Source organism: Cydia amplana, chromosome 12 (assembly GCF_948474715.1).
Source record: "Cydia amplana chromosome 12, ilCydAmpl1.1, whole genome shotgun sequence".
NCBI classification, from domain to species: domain Eukaryota; kingdom Metazoa; phylum Arthropoda; class Insecta; order Lepidoptera; family Tortricidae; genus Cydia; species Cydia amplana.
In genome coordinates this window covers 6,403,656-6,430,699 of record NC_086080.1, presented here as the reverse complement: position 1 = coordinate 6,430,699, position 27,044 = coordinate 6,403,656, and the positions used below count along the sequence as shown (strand labels likewise).

At 37.3% G+C, this 27,044-nt stretch overlaps 1 protein-coding gene and 1 non-coding gene across 2 annotated transcripts; one reads left to right on the top strand and one right to left on the bottom strand.

The window, feature by feature from the left end:
* Positions 1 to 10,511: 10,511 nt before the first annotated feature.
* On the bottom strand, positions 10,512 to 17,858 carry LOC134652576 (putative inorganic phosphate cotransporter). Its single transcript, XM_063507743.1, has 10 exons — positions 17,712 to 17,858; positions 16,795 to 16,974; positions 14,332 to 14,470; positions 13,370 to 13,584; positions 12,968 to 13,120; positions 12,419 to 12,551; positions 11,716 to 11,840; positions 11,186 to 11,308; positions 10,849 to 10,981; positions 10,512 to 10,647 (listed from the first exon to the last, which is right to left on the bottom strand). The coding sequence occupies exons 1-10, from the start codon at positions 17,817 to 17,819 to the stop codon at positions 10,550 to 10,552; spliced, it is 1,407 nt and encodes a 468-aa protein (XP_063363813.1). The 5' UTR covers positions 17,820 to 17,858; the 3' UTR covers positions 10,512 to 10,549.
* Positions 17,859 to 19,591: 1,733 nt separating this feature from the next.
* On the top strand, positions 19,592 to 19,664 carry Trnag-acc (transfer RNA glycine (anticodon ACC)). The gene has a single exon. It is a non-coding gene; the product is annotated as a tRNA-Gly (tRNA).
* Positions 19,665 to 27,044: the final 7,380 nt, after the last annotated feature.

The window sequence follows — 27,044 nt, the reverse complement described above, 5'->3', positions numbered from 1 at the left end:
ATATAATTTAGGTTCCATAACAGTGTTACCGTGCTATGAAAACTCCGAAACAACTCTGTTGACAGTTGATTTAAGTGAGTCGTTTCATCCAACTAGAGTAACCTTTATTACCTACTTATAGTGGCGCCCAACATGGGACCACGGATTTTACTGCAAATGTACACTTTCATTACCAATATAATATAATTTAGGTTCCATTACAGTGTTACCGTGCTATGAACACTCCGAAGCAACTCTGTTGACAGTTGATTTAAGCGAGTCGTTTCATCCAATGAGTGTAACCTTCATTACCTACTTATAGTGGCGCCCAACATGGGACCACGGATTTTACTGTAATTCTTACCAATATAATATGATTTACGTTCCATTACAGTGTTACCGTGCTATGAAAACTCCGAAGCAACTCCGTTGACAGATAAGTCGTTTCGTCTGACGAGAGTAACCTTAATTACTTATAGTGGGGCCCAGCATGGGACCACACAAATACTGCAAATGTGCACATTATTACCAATATAATATAATTTAGGTTCCATTGCAGTGTTACCGTGCTATGAAAACTCCGAAGCAACTCTGTTGACAGGTGATTTAAATGAGTCGTTTAGTCTGACGATAGTAACCTTAAATTACTTATAGTGGCGCCCAACATGGGACCACGGTTTTTCCTGCAAATGTACACATTTGTACTAATATCATATAATTTAGGTTCCATTATTATAAATAAGGACTTAGATAATATCATTGAAGTCGTTATAGTCGTTATATTAATTCATTTTTGTTCCTTATGATATTAATACCTTGATAGCAAAATTAAAGTAATCAGCAGCAAAAAAGACATGGATAGTCTAAAAAATGAGCCTACAAAGTCCGCCATCAACCTTTTCTTCCAAGATTATTCATATATAGCTAGTTCACTTTATAGTATAAAGTTTATACTGTGATTGATATGGAATATTATTATAATATTTGATAATTATGGCCGCGATGGCAAGCATGAAGTTAAATGAAATATTAAAATTTTATTTAAAAAAATACCATCTGCTTAACGATATTTATCCTGTTTTACAACATAAGAACAAGCACGAGAGTAGCTGCGGAAGGCTTTTATAAAGCTACTAGGTTCTTCTAGGTCGTCTAAACAGGTTCTTGTTTAGTTATTAGTTGTACTGTAAATGAAACATTCTTAGGCGCACTTTTCTGTGACAGGTAAGGTCATAAACAGGACTAATTTGTACCTGCCGACATTTTATTTTGGGCATAAAACGAGTATAATTTCACCGAAATTAACGCCAATTTCACTTTTACGAGCTGTTACCGCTTACAAGTAACCTTTCTAATTTAAGCTATCACGTTACAAATGGGTCATCATCCAAAATGTTTTAGGTACTGTTTAGTTCCAATTTTAAGGAGCCGTTTACGCGCCTAATCTTTTTAGGGTTCCATAGCCAAATGGCAAAAAACGGAACCCTTATGGATTCGTCATGTCTGTATGTCTGTCTGTCCGTCCGCATGTCACAGCCACTTTTTTCAGAAACTATAAGAACTATACTGTTCAAACTTGGTAAGTAGATGTATTCTGCGAACCGCATTAAGATTTTCACACAAAAATAGAAAAAAAAAACAATAAATTTTGGGGGTTCCCCATACTTAGAACTGAAACTCAATTTTTTTTTTCATCAAACCCATACGTGTGGGGTATCTATGGATAGGTCTTCAAAAATGATATTGAGGTTTGTACTATCATTTTTTTCTAAACTGAATAGTTTGCGCGAGAGACACTTCCAAAGTGGTAAAATGTGTCCCCCCCCCCTGTAACTTCTAAAATAAGAGAATGATAAAACTAAAAAAATATATGATGTACATTACCTTGCAAACTTCCACCGAAAATTGGTTTGAACGAGATCTAGTTAGGAGTTTTTTTTAATACGTCATAAATCCCCTAAATACGGAACCCTTCATGGGCGAGTCCGACTCGCACTTGGCCGCTTTTTTTTTTGAATATAAAGAACGCGTCCCGAGTTATCGTGCATAGTGAATTTGTTTAGTTACCTACTTAGAAAATGAAAGGATCGAAGAGATTTACTAAGGTTAGCTTTCATTTTGTTTATACCTACGTAAGACACAAATTGGAGATATTTTTCCACAAAAATCTTCCATTTTACGATTTCAGACACTGTCCTTTGTTACTTACCCATGCACTAAACTTTTGACTACCATCAGCTTTAGTCGCTTTAGTCCATGACGCAGCGTGGGAAAAACGCTAAGGTTGCCAAACTATTATTTATCTCCACTTAGAAACCTATTGTCTAGGTTGTGCGAGTGTATACCTATGTCTTTATTGGCCACAATGTTCGCTTTTGGTTCTGAAACATACCTTAATCGTAGTTAAGTGTTCTATTAATTGCACCGCCCAAAGTTTAACAACTATTCGCCTTGGCAATAAAACGGGTAATTTACTTAGGAAGTTTGTAGTGCAACGATTTAATTTAGAGTTAAATTAAGCGTTACGAAAATGTTGCTTTGAGACTTTTTTGTTATTCTCTTTTAATAAATAAACAACATTTATTAGGTATATTGTTTATCTTATTAAAGACATTTATATTCACAATCATATGAATATAAGCACAGTAAATAATATTCTTGTACATGTTTAGCAATAGGTAGTAACATAATTATTACAATCACGTATGTGGACAACTTCGTTTCGACGTTTCTGCAACTTCGTTAACTAACTCAATAGTTGCCAGATTTAAATCAGGCAAATCTTTTTTTGAAATAAGTAATAATTTATGGAAGTATAGCATTTAAAAAAACATTATAATTATGTTAATTGTTTAAAAAGTGTTGAAAATACCAGAGAAAGGCACATAAATTGTAAATACGTTTGCATGTATGACTTCTGAGTTACATCACTAGGTGTTCATGCACGGGAAGCGATGCATTTTTACATTATCGACATAATATTATATACCACGTATAAAACCACTATAGTCTAGAGAATGATTCACGCTAGACCGGGCCGGGGCCGGGTCGGAGCTTCCGGGGCTTCGTTTTCTATGGAAAGCACCAAGTTATCACCGATCAGCTGTCATAGAAAATGACATGTCGGACGCCTAGGCTCGGGCCCGGCCACCTAGCGTGAGTCATTCTTAATACTACAAATATGGTCCAAAATTACGTAATTGAGTTTCAATATCATACTACCACCAAATAGGTGTACAAAAAGGAGTTGATATTGTTAACCTTAATTCGATACTTTTTATTTGAACCACTGTTTCTTACTGATATACTGTACCAACCCGCCCAGCAAAAGGGCCCAACAGCGTTCCAGTACTTTTCCCTTTGTTGGAACTTCTGTTAACATGTTTTGACTAAGCTCATTTTTTTATAGGTAATGTAAGTTTTCTAATACAACTTCGTCTACAAGCAAATACGGAACTACATTTACATAACAAAGGATTGTGTTTTGCCCTACTCCATACCTACTAGAGGAATCGCAATAGATATTTAGGGAGGAAGCTTCCAGTGCCAGCTCCTTTGGTCCCGATGACATCGAGCAGGCGTTAGGACAAATTTTCGAACCAGTCTTGTAACGCTAAAAGCTACTAAGGTAAACGTACCAGTGCTCGACATGCTAATGCCCAATAGATGACACCCTGCTGTCACCTCTATTGACAATTACTTAAGTTTCAAGATGACATATACTGGGACCGCGTCGAGCACCAGTACGTTTACCTTACACTAACCGCTAAAAGAAGCTCAAAGTAATACCGTTGGGAACTACTAATTACTCGTAAGAAAAGGTATAGGTACGTCATACTACCCATTATACTACCTACATTAATACTGTTTTTTTAGTTAGGATATTTTTGATTCAGATTTTTTGAATGATTTGTGTATGGCTATTCAAAAAAATTACATGGCCATAAATGTGTACCATGGCTCTCAACCTGACCTAAAGGTCAAACTTTCTACAATGGACAAAGTAAGCCCCATGCGTCTTTTAATATAATATGTCCTACGAGTCTCCCAGATTATTAAAATTACTCGCGCATTTCGTGCGTGAACTGACAGGTCCCAATATCCGGCGATATATTAAAAACGAAATGGTCAAGCGTGAGCCGGGTCTACCTTTTGAGGGTTTACTACTTTAGGTTTCTTATAGATCGGCTGGTGCTGTATGTATGGCTCATTACTTTATGTGATATCGCTGATTGTCAAAAGTAACTTTTGACAATTCAGTTACCTACCACAAAACACAAGACGCCGTAGAGATGATCGAACCATTTGTTTCGACTGTCAAACTCGATGCCACGTTTTAAAATTAGATATATTACATATCTAATACACTCAGCATATAGTTGAACGCGGCGAATTAGATAATAGGGGGAATCGGGTCAGACAAAAAAAATGATGATATTGAAAATATTGCTTATGACTGGCATCGCAGAAGATAGTCATGTAGACTGTGCTTTAGTGCACTCATATCAAAGCAATATTTCAAATATCAGCGGATTTTTCACTATGATCCGATTCGCCTCGGTCTACCCTAACTCGTTGATGTCCGCCTATTGTCACAAATGGGTAACAACTAGGGTTTGCACGACGGATCCGAAATGTATGGGAATATCCGCAGATCCTGATCCAGATCCGGATAATTCCATGCATTTCGGATCCGGATTGCAAACCCTAGTAACAACGAAACTCTACAATTAGCATGACCCAACTCAAAGAGTAGTATGATATAAAGGATAACCCAACTGCTCTTGGTCGGTTTTTATTTTATACCTACTTATAGACGATGGCGATACTACTGCTGAGTTATTAACAATGAAATGTTCTTCTTCTTCTTCTTCAGTTGCCTCTCCAACTACCAATAATGAAATAGAATAATGCAATGCTTTATGTACCGAATTTCAATAAACCTTTCGCAAAAAGACGACCTGACAACCCTTTAGAATTCCCAACCCTGAAAACGTTAAGAAAACACGATAATATTCTGTAAATAAGACCTTTCCCTCACCCGAGGGCCACATCAACCTTTTTCGGACCTTCAAATGATAAAACATAAATATTTTCGTAGTTCATTTCATCGGGCAGTACAATACCTATTATAAATTCTGTGTTATCTGTATCAAATTTCAGTACGACTCCTAGAATATAAAGTTATGACTGGTAAAGAACCAAGGCTGATAAGATCGAATTTTCGAATCGACCTATAAAGAATTTTATACGTATAACCAATCTCATCTCTCATTCCAGTCTCATTTACAGATCGTGCTAGATGCATAGTTTGGCACCTACTGGAATATAATATTTATTTGTGAGCACTAAGAGCATGACAGTATGTAAAGCCTTTTCTAAACCTATTTACAACTACCAACACACAAATTTTATATTATAAATTTAATTCTTTATTTATTCGAGTTCCCTTTTGTTATGTATGCTCCACTATATTTAATACATGCTATATTATTTACATATTCCCAACCCATTCATTTCCATATCAAATTTCAATTTTTTTTTCTTCATGTATACCTAAGTTTCTAATTTGTGTTCAATGTTAATTAATACTAAATCACATTTTGACACTGTCTTTACTTCTCTGAGTTATCTTCTTGCCCTGGGCTCCACGGAAGACCAGCGCTATAGCATATAAATTATGTTAGAGCATATGCTGAGTGGTGTCCATTTGTAGCCTCTATAGCGGCATCAATACTGCGATTATTGCATGTTAGTTTAAGCTACTATAGTTTTAACTGTTTAGTAGTTTAGTGTATAAAATCTTCTTTTTTACACGACTGCCCAAAAAAAGGAGTGTATTGTTTTCAGCGTTCATGTTTGTGGGTATGTAAGTTTCTTTGTTCCACTCTAGCAGCTAAATGCCTGAACCGATTTAGATGTATGATGTATCATTAGAATCCTTACGTCATCCCGAGTGACATAGGCTATATGACGTCATTATAAAAACAATATGGCGGACTAAATACGCCATATTGCGCAACATTTAGAAAAAAATATCTTGCAAACCCATCGAGTAGGGCATCAAAATGAAGCGCTTTGAAAGACGATCAACAATATATATACAATATGAGGGTTTAAGTCTAATTTCGAGAAAATAAGAATTCACAAAATATGTTAAGAAAAGCTAATCTTAAAAAACCAAATATTATCCCTAATAATATTATCCTATTGTTGGGATATTCAAAGGAAGTGGCTTGACCGCTGATCATTAAAAAAAATATACATAGGTAGGTATTATATTAATCATATTTTACTTGTTTTGAAACCAAGCCAATATGTTCTAAATTGCGCTAAAGGAATAGAAAAGTGTAAAAGTTCTTTGTAGAGAGTGAGATTGTAGAGTCCGTCTTCAGATATAACTCTGCACCCACTTTGACGGAACAAGGTGTAAAAGTGTCAGACCGAAGGCCGAGCTCTACGTAGGGATGACGGCCCGGAGCTTACGGCAGATGGGCTCTTCCTGCAACTTCCCCGAGTATTCAAATTGCAAAGGTCGAAAGCCGAGCTCCGCGTAGGGCCGAAGACCCGGAGCGTAAGAAAGGTGCACCCTTTATGTAACTTCCCCAAGTTTCTCAATCGCGAAGGCCGAAGGCCGAGCTTCGCGTAGGACCGAAGGCCCGGAGCGTAAGAAAGGCTCCGGGAGCATAAGACAGGCTCGGTGCGCGCTTCCAAATTTCCCAAGAATATTAATTACGAAGGCCGAGCTCCGCGTAGGGGGCAAAAACTGGGAGCTTGAGATAGATGGGCTCTTCCTACAACTTACCCGAGTATTTTAATTACGAAGGCCGAAGGCCGAACTCCGCATATGGCCGACGGTCCGAAGCGTAAGGCAGGAGCGTGATTCCGGTAACTTCCCCAAGTATCTTAATTGCGAAGGCCGAAGGCCGAGCTTCGCGTAGGGCCGAAGGCCCGGAGCGTAAGAAAGGTGCACGGTTTTTGCAGCTTCCCCAATAACTCAATTGCGAAGGCCGAAGGCCCAGAGCTTAAGCAAGGTGCACACTCTCTGTAGCTTCCCCAAGATTCCCAATCGCGAAGGCCGAAGGCCCAGCTTCGCGTAGGGCCGAAGGCCCGGAGCGTAAGAAAGGTGCATGGTTTTTGCAGCTTCCCCAAGTTCCTCAATTGCGAAGGCCGAAGGCCGAGCTTCGCGTAGGGTCAAAGGCCCGGAGCGTAAGAAAGGTGCACGCTCTCTGTAGCTTCCCCAAGTATCTTAATTGCGAAGGCCCAAGGCCGAGTTTCGCGTAGGGCCGAAGACCCGGAGCGTAAGAAAGGTACATGCTTTATGTAACTTCCCCAAGTTTCTCAATCGCGAAGGCCGAAGGCCGAGCTTCGCGTAGGGCCGAAGGCCCGGAGCGTAAGAAAGGTGCATGCTTTCTGCAGCTTCCCCAAGTATCTTAATTGCGAATACCGAAGGCCGAGCTTCGCGTAGGACCGAAGGCCCGGAGCGTAAGAAAGTTGCACACTCTCTGTAGCTCCCCCAAGTGTCCCAATCGCGAAGGCCGAAGGCCGAGCTTCGCGTAGGGCCGAGGGCCCGGAGCGTAAGAAAGGTGCATGGTTTTTGCAGCTTCCCCAAGTTCCTTAATTGCGAAGGCCGAAGGCCGAGCTTCGCGTAGGGTCAAAGGCCCGGAGAGTAAGAAAGGTGCACGCTTTATGTAACTTCCCCAAGTTTCTCAATCGCGAAGGCCGTAGGCCGAGCTTCGCGTAGGGCCGAAGGCCCGGACCGTAAGAAAGGTGCATGCTTTCTGCATCTTCCCCAAGTATCTTAATTGCGAAGGCCGAAGGCCGAGCTTCGCGTAGGGCCGAAGACCCGGAGCGTAAGAAAGGTGCACCCTTTATGTAACTTCCCCAAGTTTCTCAATCGCGAAGGCCGAAGGCCGAGCTTCGCGTAGGGCCGAAGGCCCGGAGCATAAGAAAGGTGCATGCTTTCTGCAGCTTCCCCAAGTATCTTAATTGCGAAGGCCGAAGGCCGAGCTTCGCGTAGGGCCGAAGGCCCGGAGCGTAAGAAAGGTGCACGCATTCTGCAGCTTCCCCAAGTATCTTAATTGCGAAGGCCGAAAGCCAACTAATAGGAAATAATTATGTAGTTACAGAGATATTAAGCCATAGCACTTTTAAATAAGTCTGGTTTTTGGGTCCGACCTATTTAGGTTTTTAAGCACGTTTTATGCTAACATATCAAAGATCAACATGATGGAAGCTCCTTCAAGCAACTAAATTTCCTTAAATCATAAAAAATGTGGTTGGTTTGTATGGTCACTAAAATGTATAAAATAAAATAAATTAATTAAAAATTAAAAAACACGACTGCAGTTTAAAATCGAACTGAAAGGCTAAAAATAATTTTTAGTTATGTTAGGTACTCAACTTAATGAATGTAAAATAGAATATAAGTGTTCAGTCCGGGTCATAAACAGCAAACGGAAAAGTTTAGGCTCATTTAGGATCGTGACTGTACCTGTATATTTTATTTCGATTGCAGTCGGGGACCTGTGAATGGGAAAATTTCAATATATCAAGGTCCCCGACTGCAATAGAAATAAAATATGCAGGTACAGTCACGATCCTAAATGAGCCTAAACTTTTCCGTTTGCTGTTTATGACCCGGACTGAACACTTATATTCTATTTTACATTCATTAAGTTGAGTACCTAACATAACTAAAAATTATTTTTAGCCTTTCAGTTCGATTTTAAACTGCAGTCGTGTTTTTTAATTTTTAATTAATTTATTTTTTAAATTTATATGTATGGTGCTGTATGTAGATGGTTTTTGCAATAAACGTTTTTCTATTCTATTCTATAAAGTCACATTGTTGCTCGTAGAATCGATATGTGGATCGTGGTCGATCGGGTTTAGAAAGGAAAACGTATTGGAAATCTAATCTTATTTTGATGGAATTATCACATATCGGTTGTTGTGAATTTTTTTGCAGAAGATCAGTCCAGCAGTGGATGATTTGCAGTTCATACCTATAAAGATTATGGACGAGAAAGCCTAATCTCCCAAGTCCTGTTGCGTGCCGCACGCCATACGCTTCGGTTGTTTGAGATAAACCCTCGGGTGCAATGAGGACTATTACAATCGCTTAAAAAACGTGAGTGCAACCAGCACCAGTATAAAAGACTACTTAAGGATTACTCACGTTAGACGGCCGGAGCTTTCGGGAGCTTCCTTTTCTATGGAAATGGAAATCATGTCGTGATGCCACAATGACATGTTGGACGCCTCGGGTCGGGCACGACCCGGTCTAGCATGAGTCAACCTTTATAAGGTTACATGAAAAATTTTGTTTTAAATTGACTTAAAGCTGGCATGTAACTTGTTTTTTTTTTGCGAATCTTCTCAATCCCAATTCCAACTCACAAGAGAAATCTCGAACATGATTTGTTAATTTAGCTCTTTACAAATATTGTGTATTTGTCATAACCACGACTTTGTGCCAAATGGGAATAACAACTAATGGGAGTACACAACCAGATATGTAATCTTTATGGTCTCGTTTTTTACCAAAGGTCTTAAGTTAACAGGTAAGCAGAGTGGTGTATGTTCTTCATACGTAAAGCAGTAGTTTCGTAATTAATTGTAAAGTTTGCTTGTAATCGTGAATTTACTGCCCTGTTGCGTTTGTATAATTCACACAAACAGTGCATACAGGATGAACATTATAAGTCAGTTGTAAAACTCGGTTACGCTTTCATTTTCTGTCTTTTACTGTGTACGAAAGTTAGTTAGAGTTGCTAACGCGTTGATCCAGTTAACTTCTAACTAGTTCGACCGTGTTTAAAAGAACACTCAATTCTACGTTTTAACTTATATTATAGGGAAATTGTCGGTTTATGTTGTAAAGGAAGAATAAATAAATTAATGGCTCATATTAAATTAGTAAAATAAAGCTACGGTGCTAAAGCTATGGTGTTAAGCTGAATTAAGTAACCTTAACTGAATTAAGAAGCCCAAACTGGAAGCCTACAAATCCAAAAAATCCAAAAAGATAACGTCGTGAGGTTTCATTTTTTTCCTAAAAATATATTATTGTGCCCTATAATGGGTTGAGCAGCTCTTTGAATAAAAGCAAATTCACTTGAGTGAATGAATGAAATCATTGAAATGGAAACATTTACGAATACTGTTTAGTGACCAGAAAACATAACAGAGGCAGATTTTGTAGTTTATTCATTCACGTGTACCGATTATTTATTTACGCATCGATAAATATGAATTCTAAAATGTAAAGTTGTTTGTAAAGTAAGACGAGATGCCCACAGTTTTTTATAATAAAGAAGTGTTACGGTGGAAACGGCTAAAAAGCCTATAAGTTAGAAAAAGAAAGGAATTTCATACTCAGCCCTTATTATTTTTAGAATAAAACCCTTATGAGAAAAATATCTATCTCTTTACGCTGCCTCGCACTTGACTGGTTCTTTTTATATTTTTTTTTTATTAGTTAGAGGTTATCGCAGTGGCTTTAATTACATAACCTATCCATAAGAAGAAATAAATAAGTTATTTATTTTACATATATACAACATTATCACAATGAATCGTCTTTGAGCTGGTTCTGAAAACTATACACAATTTCTTGACTCGCTCTTTCTGAGTCCGTATTATTTTTCAACTGTTTTTCTTTGCCTGCAACAAAAAAATTGGTTTCAATTAAAACAAGTAGACATGAAAAAAATAATAATAACAAAAAAGCAAGCCAGCCAAGAAGAAAAGGATGAGATCTCGTTTGAACACATTACAAGTACCTATCTTGTAAACTCACTGAATCATTATCTCCACCTAAACTATTTAAATCCTGCCTGCTTTATGGAATAACATAGTTCCTACCTGGTTCATAATCGTCTGGCGCATCGTTCCACGCTTGGAGCTTAGTGGTGCCCAAGAATCGAAATACCAGGTCCCCGGTGATTATTAGGCCAGCTGCCAAGAAAAACACGATGCGCCATCTAGCGGGGTCAGTCTGGAATGATAAAATTCAAAATTTAGCACCTACACACGGATTTCCTGCCGTGGCAAGGGAGAGGATAATATATTATGACAAAAAAAAACAGAGCTGCACGCCGAAGGTACGACGACTATGTAGGTACATATTTTTAGTAATGTATTTTTGTTTCTATTGGTTGCGTTACAGATGAAAATAGAGGGCGTAACTGGTGATACTTACAGGATGGTCACCAAGGATGAAGCCAGTGCTAAGAGGTGCCAAGATGGCAACGAGATTGGCAACGCAGTTGGTCATGCCGAACATAATGCCACCGAAATTAGGTGACAGGTCGATGTGGTTTAACTGAAAACAATAGATTAGCAATAGATATTTCCACTGAAGAGAAGTTAATACATACCTATATATTTATTTGATGTAACACATATTATATTCTCGCATAATATATAATATACTAGCGACCCGCCCCGGCTTTGCACGCATAGTTCAACGAATTTACACAAAACCTTTACAAATTATACACCAAAACCTTCCACAAGAATCACTCTATTAATAGGTGAAAACCGCATGAAAATCCGTAAAGTCGTTTTTGAGTTTATCGGGAACATACAGACAGACGTGGCAGGGGACTTTGTTTTATAATATGGCATATATAATCAATACATGATTATATATGCCGATTTCAAAAAAACTTGCAAACGCATATTACATTGTAAAACGTACATACCTATGGAGAATATGAGAAAACTTACCACATAGCCGCACCCGCTGCTGCTCAAAATCCCACCAGTGAGTGTCATCACTGCTATGGCGATATTCTGGTGCTCACTTGTGAGGTATGACATCACTATGAGACCTATACCGCCGCCTACGCAGCCTGTAAAGAACGGATTGCATATATTAAAAAAAAAAAACTTTAATATTTGGCACTAGCTTCTGTCCGCGACTTCGTCGTGATAATATCTTTACTATCTTAGTTCCTTTCCCGGACCTCAAACTATCTCCATACCAGATTTCTTCTAAACCGCTTCAGCGGTTTAAGCGTAAAGGGCAAAAACTAACACAGTTACTTTAGTATTTATAATATTATTGATATCAACACAGAACATATTAAAGAGGTTAGAATGGCTATCGCGCGCAGTTAGTATCGGAACCGGTGTCGCCGCTCGTTCCTCTCCACATTTACTAACACTCGCGCAACGGTAGTAAAAACTTGTGTGCATGGTGAATGGATATGCCTCCTTTGGACAGATTTGATGTCTGGCTTCTTAATCTGAAGGTTATTCTGGCGCAAAAAGACATGTTTACTTCGTTTTCGGTCAGCGCGGGCGAGTAGCATGCGAGCGTTTGTTCAAAACCGGCGGCGACACGTACCCTGCTCGCATCGCCATTCTAACTTGTTCTGTGGATATCAATCACCATTGCATCATGTAAGTACCTATATTCTATGCATACCTATTGAGTTGAAAAGTTTCCGAGTAGCGTCCAGACTGAGTATATTGTTATTTATAAGGTAATCGCTTAGCACGCCAGTAATCACCAAGACAATCCATTGTCCGATGAACGGGAGGGCCGAAAGTGAGGAACTCTGAAAATAAAGTTTTGGAAAGGAATATAAAACAAAGTAAAACACTTTTTTTTTCCTAAAGCCACCACACTCGCGGCCGCAGTACTGTACACGCAGGAGCCTAAGTCAACATATCGATTTGGAAAAAGTGACATAAATATGTGAACGCGAGCTTTATTCTTTATTCTTAAGTTACCTTGACTGTACTTTATGGTTCGTATTTTTTGTTGCTAGTTTTATTCTATTAGGTACTAACTTTTCCCTGCGACTTTGTCTGCATGGAAAAACTATCCTATGACCTTCTTCAGGCTTAAAACTATCTCCATAGCAAATTTCATCTAAATCAGTTCAGCGGTTTTAGCGTGAATAGGTAACAGACAGACAGGCAGTTACTTTCTCATTTATAATAAGAGAGCAGTAGGGATTTATATGCTTACATTTTTCAAGTTAATTCCCAGTGCCTGTTTCAAATAAGTAGGCATTTGGACCAGAAACATAACGAAGCTCCAGTTGAAACCGATATGGATGATCGCCGTGGCGTAGAGAGGCCGTGATGTGAGGATACTCCGCCAAGGAATGGGCGGGCAGGCCTGAAAAATATGATTAAAAAGTTACATTTCCTAATGCTCCATATTCATCTCACCTGTCTCATCACTGTAGACTGCCTTTGCTACGCTGGTCTACTTTAGTACATAGTCTCGTTAGTGCCACGTGTTTGTTTTCATGCTTTTATTTCCCATACAAATCCAATAATCCAGCAGCTCCAACAATCCGGAAAAGGGGGAAAATCGGGTGCCGGAATACCAACCCACTGTACATAACAAATCACGGAAAATTACCTTCCCACTGGAATTAAGCGAGATCTCAATATACTCTCGCTCTTCCTCTTTTACCCAGCGGTGCTCTCTGGGACTACTTCCCGCAAATCCCCACCATAAGATAGCAGTCCCACAAGCGAGCACACCCATTGTATAGAAAATGAGCGTCCAGCCAAGCGACGTTGAAGACAGCACGCCACAAACAGGCATCGTCAAAATCGTCCCTATTTGAATGCCTGAAACAAAAAAAGCGGCCAAGTGCGAGTCGGACTCGCCCATGAAGGGTTCCGTATTTAGGCGATTTATGACGTATAAAAAAAAAACTACTTACTAGATCTCGTTCAAACCAATTTTCGGTGGAAGTTTACATGGTAATGTACATCATATATTTTTTTTAGTTTTATCATTCTCTTATTTTAGAAGTTACAGGGGGGGGACACACATTTTACCACTTTGGAAGTGTCTCTCGCGCAAACTATTCAGTTTAGAAAAAAATGATATTAGAAACCTCAATATCATTTTTGAAGACCTATCCATAGATACCCCACACGTATGGGTTTGATGAAAAAAAAATTTTTGAGTTTCAGTTCGAAGTATGGGGAACCCCAAAAATTTATTGTTTTTTTCTATTTTTGTGTGAAAATCTTAATGCGGTTCACAGAATACATCTACTTACCAAGTTTCAACAGTATAGTTCTTATAGTTTCGGAGAAAAGTGGCTGTGACATACGGACGGACAGACAGACGGACAGACAGACGGACAGACAGACAGACATGACGAATCTATAAGGGTTCCGTTTTTTGCCATTTGGCTACGGAACCCTAAAAAGGTACTAGAACGTTAATAAAAACCAGTAGGTAATTAAGCCCACATATGAAATAAAACTATGGGAACGGATTATATCGCGTATAGCCATCAGAATATCACCTTAAGTACGCGGCTTTTTAATGTTTTTATAAGGTTTAAGAAAGCCTTATTTTACCTGCATAAGCGATCATGCTAAGTCTTGTCCTTTCCTGCGGAGGGGCCCACTGGCCTATTAGCGTGTGTGTGCTAGGCATGAAGCAAGCCTGCGTCAGGCCCATAGCCATGCGGACTAGGCACACCGCTATCCAAGATCCCTGGAAAGTTCAAAGACACGATTATTGTTATTTTATACGCCAAGAGGGGGCTAATAGTAGGGTGGCAAATCAGGTTTTAGTTTACTTTTCGTTCAAGTCATCTCGGATATGGGTCATATGGGTATTATATACATGGTATTAATGCATTCAGTAATGTCTTGAATTCAAATATATGAGATGATAAGCGCGAAAATGGTGATGGTAATAGTAATTGTGACGTCATAAAGTCGGCGGTAATTTTTTTTTCTTTTGAAGATACCATAATTATGGGGCATCAAATGAAAGGGCTTTGAGGGTAGATTACAAATAGTAAATAACAGTTTTAAAGTAATAATTAAAAATAATATCTGTGCCTCCAGTGTAAAAGGGTTTAACTCGAGTTTGTCCAAATTACAAATTTTGCCACTAAAAGGTTTATTTCACGAAACTACATCTTTTGTGCTGACACCCACTGCCCTACGACTTCTAGTTTCTGAGATATCGATTGTGCAAAAGGGTTAAAGTTTGTCAAAAATCTGAACCATTATGTTCAAAACGATTTATTTTTATATTATCTCGTTTAAAAAATTGGTTTTTAAGAATCGTGTTACGAACGATGGTTAAAGTAAAGTTTAATCTTAGTGAATAAATTACATTTCAAGAAACATTTGGTGTAAATAAATCAAAATTCACTTAGATCTATTTCAACTACCGGGTTTAGTTCGTAAATAACGGTAAAACTTAAGTTTTATTATTATTGACAAACAATTTAAACGATGTCATGATGTGTAAAGGGGTATAAATAATTTACTTTTACCGTTTTTCACCATCTAGTTTCGCTAAATTGAGTTAATGATTATGGTTAATGTTCACTTAGATTCCTTTCTATATTAAATTTTTTAATTGGTCAATGTGAAATAAAGTACTGCGAGAAAGGTAAACGAAAAAGAGGAAAAGTTGTTGTTTATTGAGGTGAGCGAATTCAAATATCAAAAAGAAAGTCCTGTAGAAGAAATGCAAAAACCAACAAGTGCAACAGCTAGCTCCAGGGACCTGCCCTGTTGTACTGAACCATTAGCAATTTCAGCAGAGAATGAAAGAAATTAAGTCACTCTTTAATTACCTACATTGATATTATTATTTTGGTTTGTTTTTTACTATCATTCTAAAAAAATGCAATATTTAGTTCCCAAAATGGTTTCTTTACACAATACAAAAAGGCATGGTACGTGGAACGTGACCGTTCCAACAAATATGTTAGTGCGAAAGTGATGGGCATAGTGACAGGTGAAAAAAATGGAACCATGCTGCGCCCGCTGAATAGAGTTCTTAAAATAAACAGAACTGTATAATTAACTTTATTTGTTGAATATGAAAGTAAGAATAAAAACACCATCTAAAGTCAAATCTATATTATTTTTCTTGAAAGAATTCTCAATTAAGTAGTAAAACCGGTCTAAATTAGATAAAAACCGGTGGAGCCAATGTTTGATAAAACAATTAAACATTACGTGATTGTTCCCAGCCTTTTTCAATATTTGCATACGTAACTAGTACCAAAGTAAACATTAGCCAACACCTCCATGATAAAAATTTACTGTTCAGTTTGACATCGCCTTTCCTTGTTTTTTTATGAAATACGCAAATATAATGTTTGATTAAAAATGCTAAATGACTGTGTATAATACCTACTCAACTTTTTTTATAATTAAGTATGTGAAATAGTTGTTGCTTTTATGACGTCCATCACATAATTACGTTTCCTGCTGGATAACCCAAGGAGCACCAAAGTGCGTTGCTCACGTTAAAAGTTTTCCTGCAATCTTGACCAGATTGTTAGCCTCTTTTTGGGGTTTCTCACTTTGGGGGTATTTCTGACCTAATGGCCACTACGAATGCGCCTACGGGTGTTTGGCAACACTTTGAACTATGTCGGTGTCATTAATTTGATCCTATCGTATAATTCCGGAAAAAGAAAAGAAAGAAGGATCGGGAAAAGTGGTGTGCTCTCGTTTTGGAGGCCATGATCCTCTTTGGGTCGCTGAGCCTTATTTATCATTAAATAGATCAACCGATCATGTTAAAAATAATTTCCGTGGTAGATATTTTGTTCCTTAGTCATGGGTGTTTTAGTGTGTGATGTATAGTATTATCGTATATTATATATTATATAGGTATATCAGGAAAAGTTGTGTGCCCTCGTTTCGCAGGTCATGATCCTCTTTGGGTCGCTGAGCCTTATTAGTTAGTTATTGTATAATTTCATTAGGAAGAAAAACCACGATCTAGCTCTCTCCATTACCCTTTCGGTGACATTGCGCCTCAGTGCCAGTAATAATACTTACAAATTTAGCTAAAGTAGGTGTAGCTAAGCACAGTATTCCATTGATGATTAGAGCAGACAAGAGCATCGGTTTGCCACCAAACTTCTTCGCCAGGATACCTGCCGGGATCTGCATGATGGTGTACCCCCAGAAAAAGGAAGACAATACCACTCCTTGGATCTCCTCGTTCCATTCGTATATCTAGGGACAACATATTATAGTTATTAATCATTTTTTTAAATTTCGTAAGCTTTTAAAACTTAACGAATTTGGATGAAACATGGCACAAAAATAGTTATCATAAAAATAAATATAATGAGCATTTAAAACTTTCTACATCAAAATGTATCTCCTAAACTGAAGTTGGAAATCTAGGATAGAGGGTTAATGAAATAAATCTTAACCATAAAATATCATACGATATCAAGCAAAAATTAATACCATGTTTCATATTTTTTTCTTATTTATTAAAGAAACAATTAGTTTAGTGTCGCTAAAATCTTTTGCTCTAGATTTCTAGAAACCACTCAAAAATCCTATTCATTTGAATAGGATGGTTAAAAATCTGATTCACTTTGTAGCAGAGTGGATGAGAGTGATCTTTAAAGGGTTTGGTTTGTATAAGCTTTTTATTAACTTGAGTACGTTTATTTTTCTTTCCCTTAGCGTTGTCCGCCGGTCCTTACTTATTTTTTCAAGCTTTATGTAAATTCGAAGCTTAAATAGAACCTACCTATCTGTTTTTAAGTATCCACTAGGCTTGAATATAAAATACCTATTTTTACTTAATTATCCATTTGCAAATTGCACACGTTGTTGCCAATTTGTCAATGTATTCAGATTTTTATTTCTAAACCGAAACCGATTGAAACAGTATTGCAAACCTTCAGGGCCTAATGTGTTGTAAAAAATCTTGCCGAGTTTTGAAATGATCTCACCTCAACCGTAGTACTGTTTTTGGTGGTGTCAGTCATGGCTAGCACCGCGACACCCATGCTGCTTCTCATCACGTAGATTACCATGGCACAAACTGCAGTTAAAACCATCTGCAAGTGGCGGATGCCAAGACCACTGCCTGAAATAAATAAAAAAACAACTGAATTATTTATTTATCATAATGGCATTAAAGTTACTGGGATAATCATCTTCCTCGCGTTTTCCCGGCATTTTGCCACGGCTCATGGGAGCCTGGGGTCCGCTTGGCAACTAATTTCAGTAATTGGCGTGGGCACTAGTTTTTACAAAAGCGACTGCTATCTGACCTTCCAACCCAGAGGGTAAACTAGGCCCGTATTGGGATTAGTCCGGTTTCCTCACGATGTTTTCCTTCACCGAAAAGCGACTGGTAAATATCAAATGATATTTCGTACATAAGTTCCGAAAAATTCATTGGTACGAGCCGGGGTTTGAACCCGCGACCTCCAGATTGCAAGTCGCACGCTCTTACCGCTAGGCCACCAGCGCTGGATTTAATTTAAATATTATTCTAGAGATTGATGTTTGCACTCTTCAGATACTCGATAGCCCTTTCACAGTTCACTGAGGTTCGCGAGGTCTTCAATCCGTCCGTTGAATTTGGTGACAGGGCATTCTAGAACAATGTGTTCGACCATCTGCTCAGGGTCACCACACACGCACTGGGAGTCACACCAACCCCATTTATACGAATGGTAGGCACAGTTTCCTACGTCCGTAGGAATTACCTTAGATAACCCTACACGTGATCCCTGGGTGGTGCTAACAGAGCAACAAACTTGGCAACTGCTCTGTCCTCCAGGACCTCGCAATGCTTACTGGATACAAAAACAACTGAATTATTATACGAAAATAAGTCTCTCCAAGGACAAATAATGATCGAGCTTTGTTTTTATTCAGCAGAATTCTATAATTTTGATTATTTTTTATCAGTTTATTTCCTTTGAACAAATGTAAGCGTCCTTACCCAGCATTGCCAGTCTTCCCTTTACGAATAAGATAACGTTACGTGTAATTCGTGAGGAGGAATCAAAAGTGAGCCAAATACAGCTTCGCAATTAAGTCCCGTTTCGTTAAAAGCAATTAAAGAACCTATTTGGAAGCTGTAGAACTTAGCAATTGAAAACTTGAAGTCGTTCTTTAGAAACGAATCAGTTAAAAACTTTGAAGCAAAGTTTGTTGATGGTTTACGGTGAATGCGATGCGGGGATTTAACTGTTAAAAGTAACTAACTGACAAACCTTTCAAGGTTTTGGCAGTCAAACTAAATACTAAGACGTTTTTAATATTATGTATAAATAACGTATTTAACAAAGGAAGATACATTATAGGAAAAAACATTCCAAGCGCTCGTATAGATTATGGAGGGTGCCGTACCTTAGGTATATACGTATACAGAGAATACGATATAATAGAGCAAAAGGGCTCCCCGGCATTTATGTCCGTAATTAAGGATACACGTTTTTTGAAGAAACTCATTAATAGATCAACCGATCATGTTCAAAATAATTTCCGTGGTAGATATCGTTGTCAGAGTCCCCTTTCCAAGCTTTCTTGAGCTTGTTGGGCCTTATTCAATTTGTGGAAGAATGTCCAATATTTATTTATTTACTTAATCCATTTGACATCAATAAAGGTAGTGAACTGGCTATCAAATGGCTATTTAGAATTAGGCTGTAAAACCGATATAGACCGATGCCACAGAACAAGTAATAGTATTATCATACCGATGCTATTAAGCTTAGGAAAAATTTAAAAGTGGAAAAATTACTGTCCTGGGTAATAACCCATAATAATAATACGACCCATAACATGGTGGAAAGATTTTCTGGCTATGGATGAGGTCTTGGTAGCTCAGATGGCAGAACACTGGAGTACCGATCCAGAGGCCATGAGTTCAAGTCTCACCCAAGACAGTAATTTTTCCACTTTTATTCTAAACCTTACACATATTAGTTCACCATACTTGCCTCGCTTCTTCAAATCCATCTCCATTTGTAGTTTCTCCATAATCTCGATCCCTTCCTCCGCACAACACAACTTCACTTCCACTGTCAACTAATAAACCTACAATTAAAAATCTATTTATGTGTATCTACGCAGAAACAATGTACAGCTATCACTTACTTAATTAATATAACAAACAGTATCTACAGGATGTGTAAAATTTATTTACTTTGGTTTGTACTAATCGACGAACAAAGATAATAATGTCATGTGAATTTATTTTCTACTAACTACTTAAGCATGTGCCAGACGGCAGACAACCACAGTTTGCAGTGCAAGATGACCTTGGTAGAAGCGAGGTAGAAGCGCGGCTGTCTACATGGTTTAACCCTACGATGCATGACTTTTTTGTTTTGAGAAATAAAATTATATGTGATAAGTACACGTGTTTATTTTTCGGGAAAAAAAAATATATACAACGCATATTTTTGAAAATAGAAGATTTTTATCTGTGTGCCATAATATGGCACAAATTATGTGGAACTCCATGCATTAAGGTTCAGAGTAAGTATATACATACAGAAATGTATGGCAAATATCAGTTTTTACATGTTACGTTTCTTTTTATAATGCTATCAACAGTTTTGGTGGTTGTGCATTGCTATGTAGTGACTTTTATGGATTTAGCGACCTTGTATGATGTTTCATTTCATTTCATTTATTCATGCTAAACAACATACACAAATATACACAAATATACACAAATACTTGTACTTAAAAAACGTGTACTTAACACGTCATATTATGAAATCCGGATGGGGCATAGCAGATTTTCTAGAACTTAAATGCTAATGTGTGGACTTATGTTTTTGACGAGAATTCTGTATGTTTACTTAGTCCTCTTGAGGACAGCTTGAGGCTCTTGTGGTGATGTGTCACCAGCATCAGCATCACTAGAAATTACCAAAACTTCAGGTGTTGTAGGTGGATTTTGCAGAATTAGAGTGTAGGACGTGCAGGTGATCATTGAACACATTGGTGACCTATTATTTAACTTGATGCCAACTCCGAAATTCTGACTGGTGATCTCGATGTATGGAGTCATAAATTAGTTAAAAATAAGTCAAATGTAACTGGCGTCAGCTCAATTAACTCAGGACTTCACGATCGACTTATATTTTCTGAATCGCTAAATTCTTCACAGGCCCGATTTATTGTTGCCCACAATATTTTAAAGTCGAATTCACTATCGGCACTCGAAGATCCCATCATCCAGTTCCTGATCATCTTTACTCATTATCCTCATCTCGTAGAGATTACTTAGGTATCATCTAAAAACTACTTATACATAATTATTAATATAATCAGCTGTTGTCAGCTCTAAAAAAAATTTATCGATTTTGAGCCTATGCCTTGGACAGAAGTTCTCAAATGTATACATATTTTGACGTGAGTAAGTAAGTAAGTAAGTAAATACACTTTATTGCACCACAAAGAAAAATACAATAACAGATTTACAGTGTAAATAAAGGTAGCAACAGGAGGTCTTATCGCTGTAAGCGATCTCTTCCAGACAACCTTGAGTAAGTGTGCAATAAAACCATAAATAATCGTTCCTACAGATTACGCCAAAATAAACTTTATGCCAACGTCATACAGACTCTGGCAAGTGCAAGCGTTCTTCACTTGTTTTGTATAAGCAACATGAACCTCGATGCATGGTGTGCCATATCGGGAACGCTTGAAAAATATTGCTCGACGCTATCTAAACATCTCAATACCGCAAAATTAAACTTACCTGTCAATAATGCACAGTTTAACAGTTACCACATATATTTTCTTCTTGCTATTTAACTTTAAAATGATTATTTTATCACACTTTGAAAGTTGTCAAAATAGATTTCACCACCGACTACCGAAATTTTATCGAACGGTCGATACCTTGGACATATACTGCTGCCTAGCGGCAACACGCCGAACTATTGTATTAGTTGCCTTGTATGTCAAGTAACCTTAGAATAGAAGTATGATAGATGTCGCTGCCTACCTGATTTTTGACACAGCCCGCACATATATCGGTTGTGCCATATGTGGAACTGTATGCATTGTAGGGTTAAAACCACTGCTTCTGCCAATGGTTGGCAGAGCACGCCTGTCTACCAAGGGCGTTTAAATAAAGATGTAATTCAGTATCTAATTCTACAAGGTTTAGAATATAAAAATGGTAAACATTATTTAAGTAATATATTTATATAAGCAGATTGTAAGTAAAAGTATATTGTAGATTTACTGAACAATTAATCGGCTTTAATAACCACATAATTCACAAAAATCTTAATATTGTATTGCTAAATTAGTCAAGTAGGTACACTGCGTAATAGATATTGGTGGCTTATAGTTAGTACTGGCTACCTTAACGTACACACTTTAACGACATCATTTAAAACAGTAATAAAAAATCTAGCAATAAGCTACATGATGTATTACACCGTAATCAGTTGGAATATACGTTACATAGCAATTGTTAAAAGGTGATCAAAGGGTTATATTCACATTAAAGGTTGTAACGTACATACCATCAGACTATAACACAAAGAAAACATACAAGTCATAAAAACACAATAAAATAAAATGGATACTTAGCTTCGTTTTTCGTCGTTAGCTCTCCAACTGAGAAGTGGCCCACAACTGTCAGACACCCGCTTATATTTGATTCGACTTCACCCCTTCCACCACTTCTTGGTGGGAATAACCACTCTATCTATTTTTTTCTCTATGACATTACTTACGTTCTGACAGTTATGGTCAAGAAATATAAATGAAGGGTAGTTGCGTTATTTTTATTTGCTGTTCTAACTTATTATTTCGATATACGTATTACCTTAGCAAAAGTGAACCATTTCGTGAAAATGTAAGTGTGATCATTGTTTTTATACTACGTATCTCACACTTGCAACTGTGCTTGTCTGCCATCTGGCACATGCTTTACTAACCACTCAGTTGCTTTTGGATTTCAAAAATTGTAGCGTAAATTGCTTCGCGTTTTTAAGCCAATGTCCGCGCGATGCAGTGTTTTATTGAAAAATTAATTAATTGGCGTCTAATGAACCATTTGCTATGATTTTTTTACACAGAATAGTTAATAAAACAAGGAATCTGATTCCGTTGCTTAATGTATGGGTAATTAAAATAAAAATAATTATAAAAAATGCGTAAACTTGACACACTAAAAAAGTCGAAACCTTCAAGCAGAGATGTATTTAAAAAAAAAACTAAAGCGATAACACCTATTTTTTAGTATCGTAAAAAAAAGTAGATTAGTTCTTCTTTTATTTAGTACCAAATACCATATAAGTGTATATTAAAAATCCTTAAATAAACATCATTTCATTTTATGACACGTCACGCAAGAAATACGCAGGACGGATCGAAATGTTTCGTTGATTCATGATGTATTTTTGAATGGTTAAAGAGACTCAAGTACGGAAATATAGTTCTAATAAGAACAAGTAACTAATAATCTTTAATTAGAATAGTCACAGTTTGCAATTATCGCTTTCATTACGATTTTACAAGTAAATAACAAGAAAGTATTACGTACCACCGCAGTTTCGGGTTCTTTTGCCGATCAAAAACAACACAATATCACATTTTCACTATAAATTTTTCACATCATTAATCACAGAATGTTAGAACAAAACCATATTACACAAAAGAAAACTGCTAAATACGGAATTACACTAATTTAAACGTAAATAAACAAAGCCGATATAAAAACACCCGCAACACCTGATCCGACGCCGGTAGGACTGGCCGCCATGTTGAAAAAATGGCCGCCGCTGGTGATTAGGGTCGGGGCACACAGAGTGCGTTAGGCACAGGTAGGTCCAGCATTCGAAAAAGTATGCAGACATTATTTTCAGTCACCGTCATATTCTTATCTACGTTATTTAAGGTACTTTTCCTTCATGTGACATAGTCTGGGGACACCCTGTATATGACCATGCACTAATAAAAGATATACCAATAACCATGTGCAAATAATGTCAGGTTTCCCCAAAACACAATCTTAGTAGTTGAAACATTAGTAGGAACACATAACAAGAATGTACCACACGGGCACGCAAAGCGTCTAGTGTGCCTCATGCCTTACGACGTCCGAGCGAGACGTTCGCTAAATTGCTTTTGGTAGCTAGAGTTACCAGCCGCCCGGCACATACTTACAATTGTTTCTTTCGCTAATCCTGTATAACATATCACAGGTTTAAATGATTTTATGATTATAAATGAAACTTTATATTTAGACTATTTAAATAACAATATTTTATTTGAAAAATATGACTTATTCTTCAAAGTCTTATCTTATTTCAATCGCAAGTAACCGAAAAAAATCACCGTTTAACTACTTTGAAGTGAGATAGTAATTCATAATTCTACATTAGAACTGAAATATACATTCTATCTGTTAGTTAGATAAATACATAATCGTTTGGTATAAAATTTAGATAGTAAAAGAGTAATTAAAAATACTTACGGCTTTTTTAAAACACCGACCACTTTTCCGCAACTTCACTTTCGCACAACTTTGAAACCGACAGCTGTTTAAAATATTTTTATTTTATCATGTTGGCTAATTTTTTTTTTCTGTATTGCCATGTTATTTGTCTATGCTCGGAACATAGTTTAAACCGCTTCCAAGCCGCCACTCACAGATAAAAAATCAAAAATCGTACAATGGTCGTCTGGTAGCTCTGGCTACCAGAAGCAATTTGTAGGCGTTCAAAGTTGGTAGCTCTAGTTACCAGAAGCAACTGAGTGGCTAATATCTAACAATGTACGTATCCTACTTAAATAAGTAATTATTGTTAATCGCTGGGAGAGATAGGTTGTATTGATGCTAGATATCAGATAAGGTATCATAGGAAGGCTTTTTATCAATGCCTATATCCTGATTTTATGGTCAGTAATGAAGAGAGTAGCTGGACAAAGTAATCGCGTTGATACCCAGGTTAGTGTGTTGATAATAAATTATAATTAGAAATGCCTAACCTAAACCACAGAATAAGTACTTAATAGTATTATCATACAGAACGGCCACGTACCACCCCGCCCCGCCTCGGATTACCTCGCCCCGCGACTGGCCGCGACATGAATCTGACGGACTTCTGGCATGCTCTCAGTAGAGCGACTTACGCACACATACACAATGACGCGTGTACAGACGTGCGGCGCACACATAAACGCAAGTCATATTTGATGTATGGCGTGTCCGCCTTGTGCCTAAACCAAGAGTAAAAAGTGTCATGGACAAATATGAACTTTATTGTTTAAGAAAATTAGAAATGGCCTACCGTAAAACCAGTCCAAAGCTCCCAACTTTGGTCCAAAATTAAATGTATTTTTTTCGTTCAGGTGTGTCTTTTACTGTATTTTTGAGGTTCTAAGGCAAGGTATGTTTATAAATGGAAGAATAACAACCAAAAGGAACATTGGTATTGATACTTAATTTCCTTTTGAACTTGTGGACCCTAGTTGCAGTATTGGACTATAGGTAGCGGGGAGGTTTTACGGTATTTATTCTTGCGTTTGCATTGTTTATTCCAAACAGTCTCTTTTAGGTACTTATATCATTCGATTCTTTAATTTATCTCTTCTTGAATTACGATTAAAATATTTTTTCCGACCACCCTTAATAAACAGTTTTTATTCTTATAATTCACAGTAGCATACGAGTAGGTATATATAGCAGTAGTTACATACACAAACATGGAATGTGATATCTACTTATTATGTTGTATAAAAGATTTCAAATAGTTAGCTTATATTGTGTTATCTTTTGCACTAAAATATGGACCTAATAATAACTCAACATTCCATAAATTATTCTTATCTCGTAAATGTGCTGGTGTAGGTAAATACCTACAGTCAGGAGTAAATGTATCAAAGCGGGCGAGGTGTTCAAAACGATCTGAACTCAACTTTACGATTAGAGAGTAAAAGCGTGTACTACATTCATTTGTATACCTGTCCCATTGTTCACTCCTGCTTAGAAAGGTATTTATGTAGGTAATAAATAATTAGCTGGCCGCAAATATAGGTATACATTCCTTCTTCGCCTTCTCTTCTCTATTAATATGCTACCAGTCGGTACCTATTTAGTGAGATTAACATTCAATTTCTTTAGTGTAGGAAACAAAACGTTTTGAATAATTTACGACATTCAAGGTCAAATAAAATACTTGCACTAATATTTTAGTAAGCGAGTAGGTAGTATTCTACTCGCTTTATCTTATTGAATGTCATCTGGGTCTGTTTGCTTTTATAACATCGTATCTTACTACATCAACAACATCATCGTTTCTTCTTTAGGTGTGACAATTTGTAAAACAACATGACAGCTATAATTTATGCAACAAGAGGGAAAAGTTCGTTTTTACTGCGAGTGACAACTTTGGGCCCGATTCGGATTTTGAAATAGACATCTATTAGATATCTTTTAGACATCACCAAGATACGATAACGATATGTTTAAGATCTAACCTATCAAATTTGACATTTCCGCGATTCTGGAGATACTCTTGAACGATTTCCACAAGACATGACTTAGAGATCCAATTCACATCTAATAGATATCTAAGTCTATCTAACGTAAAAGTGACATTGGTTACACGAATTGCGCTGCAAAAGAGAACCAGTTGATATCTAAACTATAACGTATCTGGAATGGATCTAGTACGTGTCGTCTCTTGTGAATATCTCGAAGTTCGAATACGGCAGTTTGAGTAAGCGAAAGCGCAAAGAACTTTGGTCTCGGGTGGCACAAATAGCTTTTTACCTCAGCAGTATGAAACATATAGATAAGAAGGTAAAAGATACACCAACACGCAAGCATCCATTCACCCAGACACCCGTTCAATTATTTACACAAGCACCCACTCATACACTCCACATTTCAAGATGCTTTGTCTCACGCTTGCAGTAAAATACATTTTTGCTCAATGTTTTAGCATCAAAGCACCCTTGTCCGAGCTGCTGAGATGAACAGACATAATTTGCTCTAAATAAGTGTTTCTATCTTTTTTTAAAATTCTATTCCTAATGTGGTGACAATAGGGTTGAAAGTTAATTACCTCTCTAACGTAGATATCAAGAATTACCTACCACATCGCCAGCGCGTTCCAGTTTCTGAAAGATATTATTTAGTTTGTTACATTTTTTTTTAATCACATCTCTAAGGACCCTAAACCTGTATTTTAGGTCTTACTCAAACACATTTATATTTTAACCACTGTTAAACCGAACGAAAATACAGTGTGTACATATCCAATACGGGCGAATATTTAAACCGT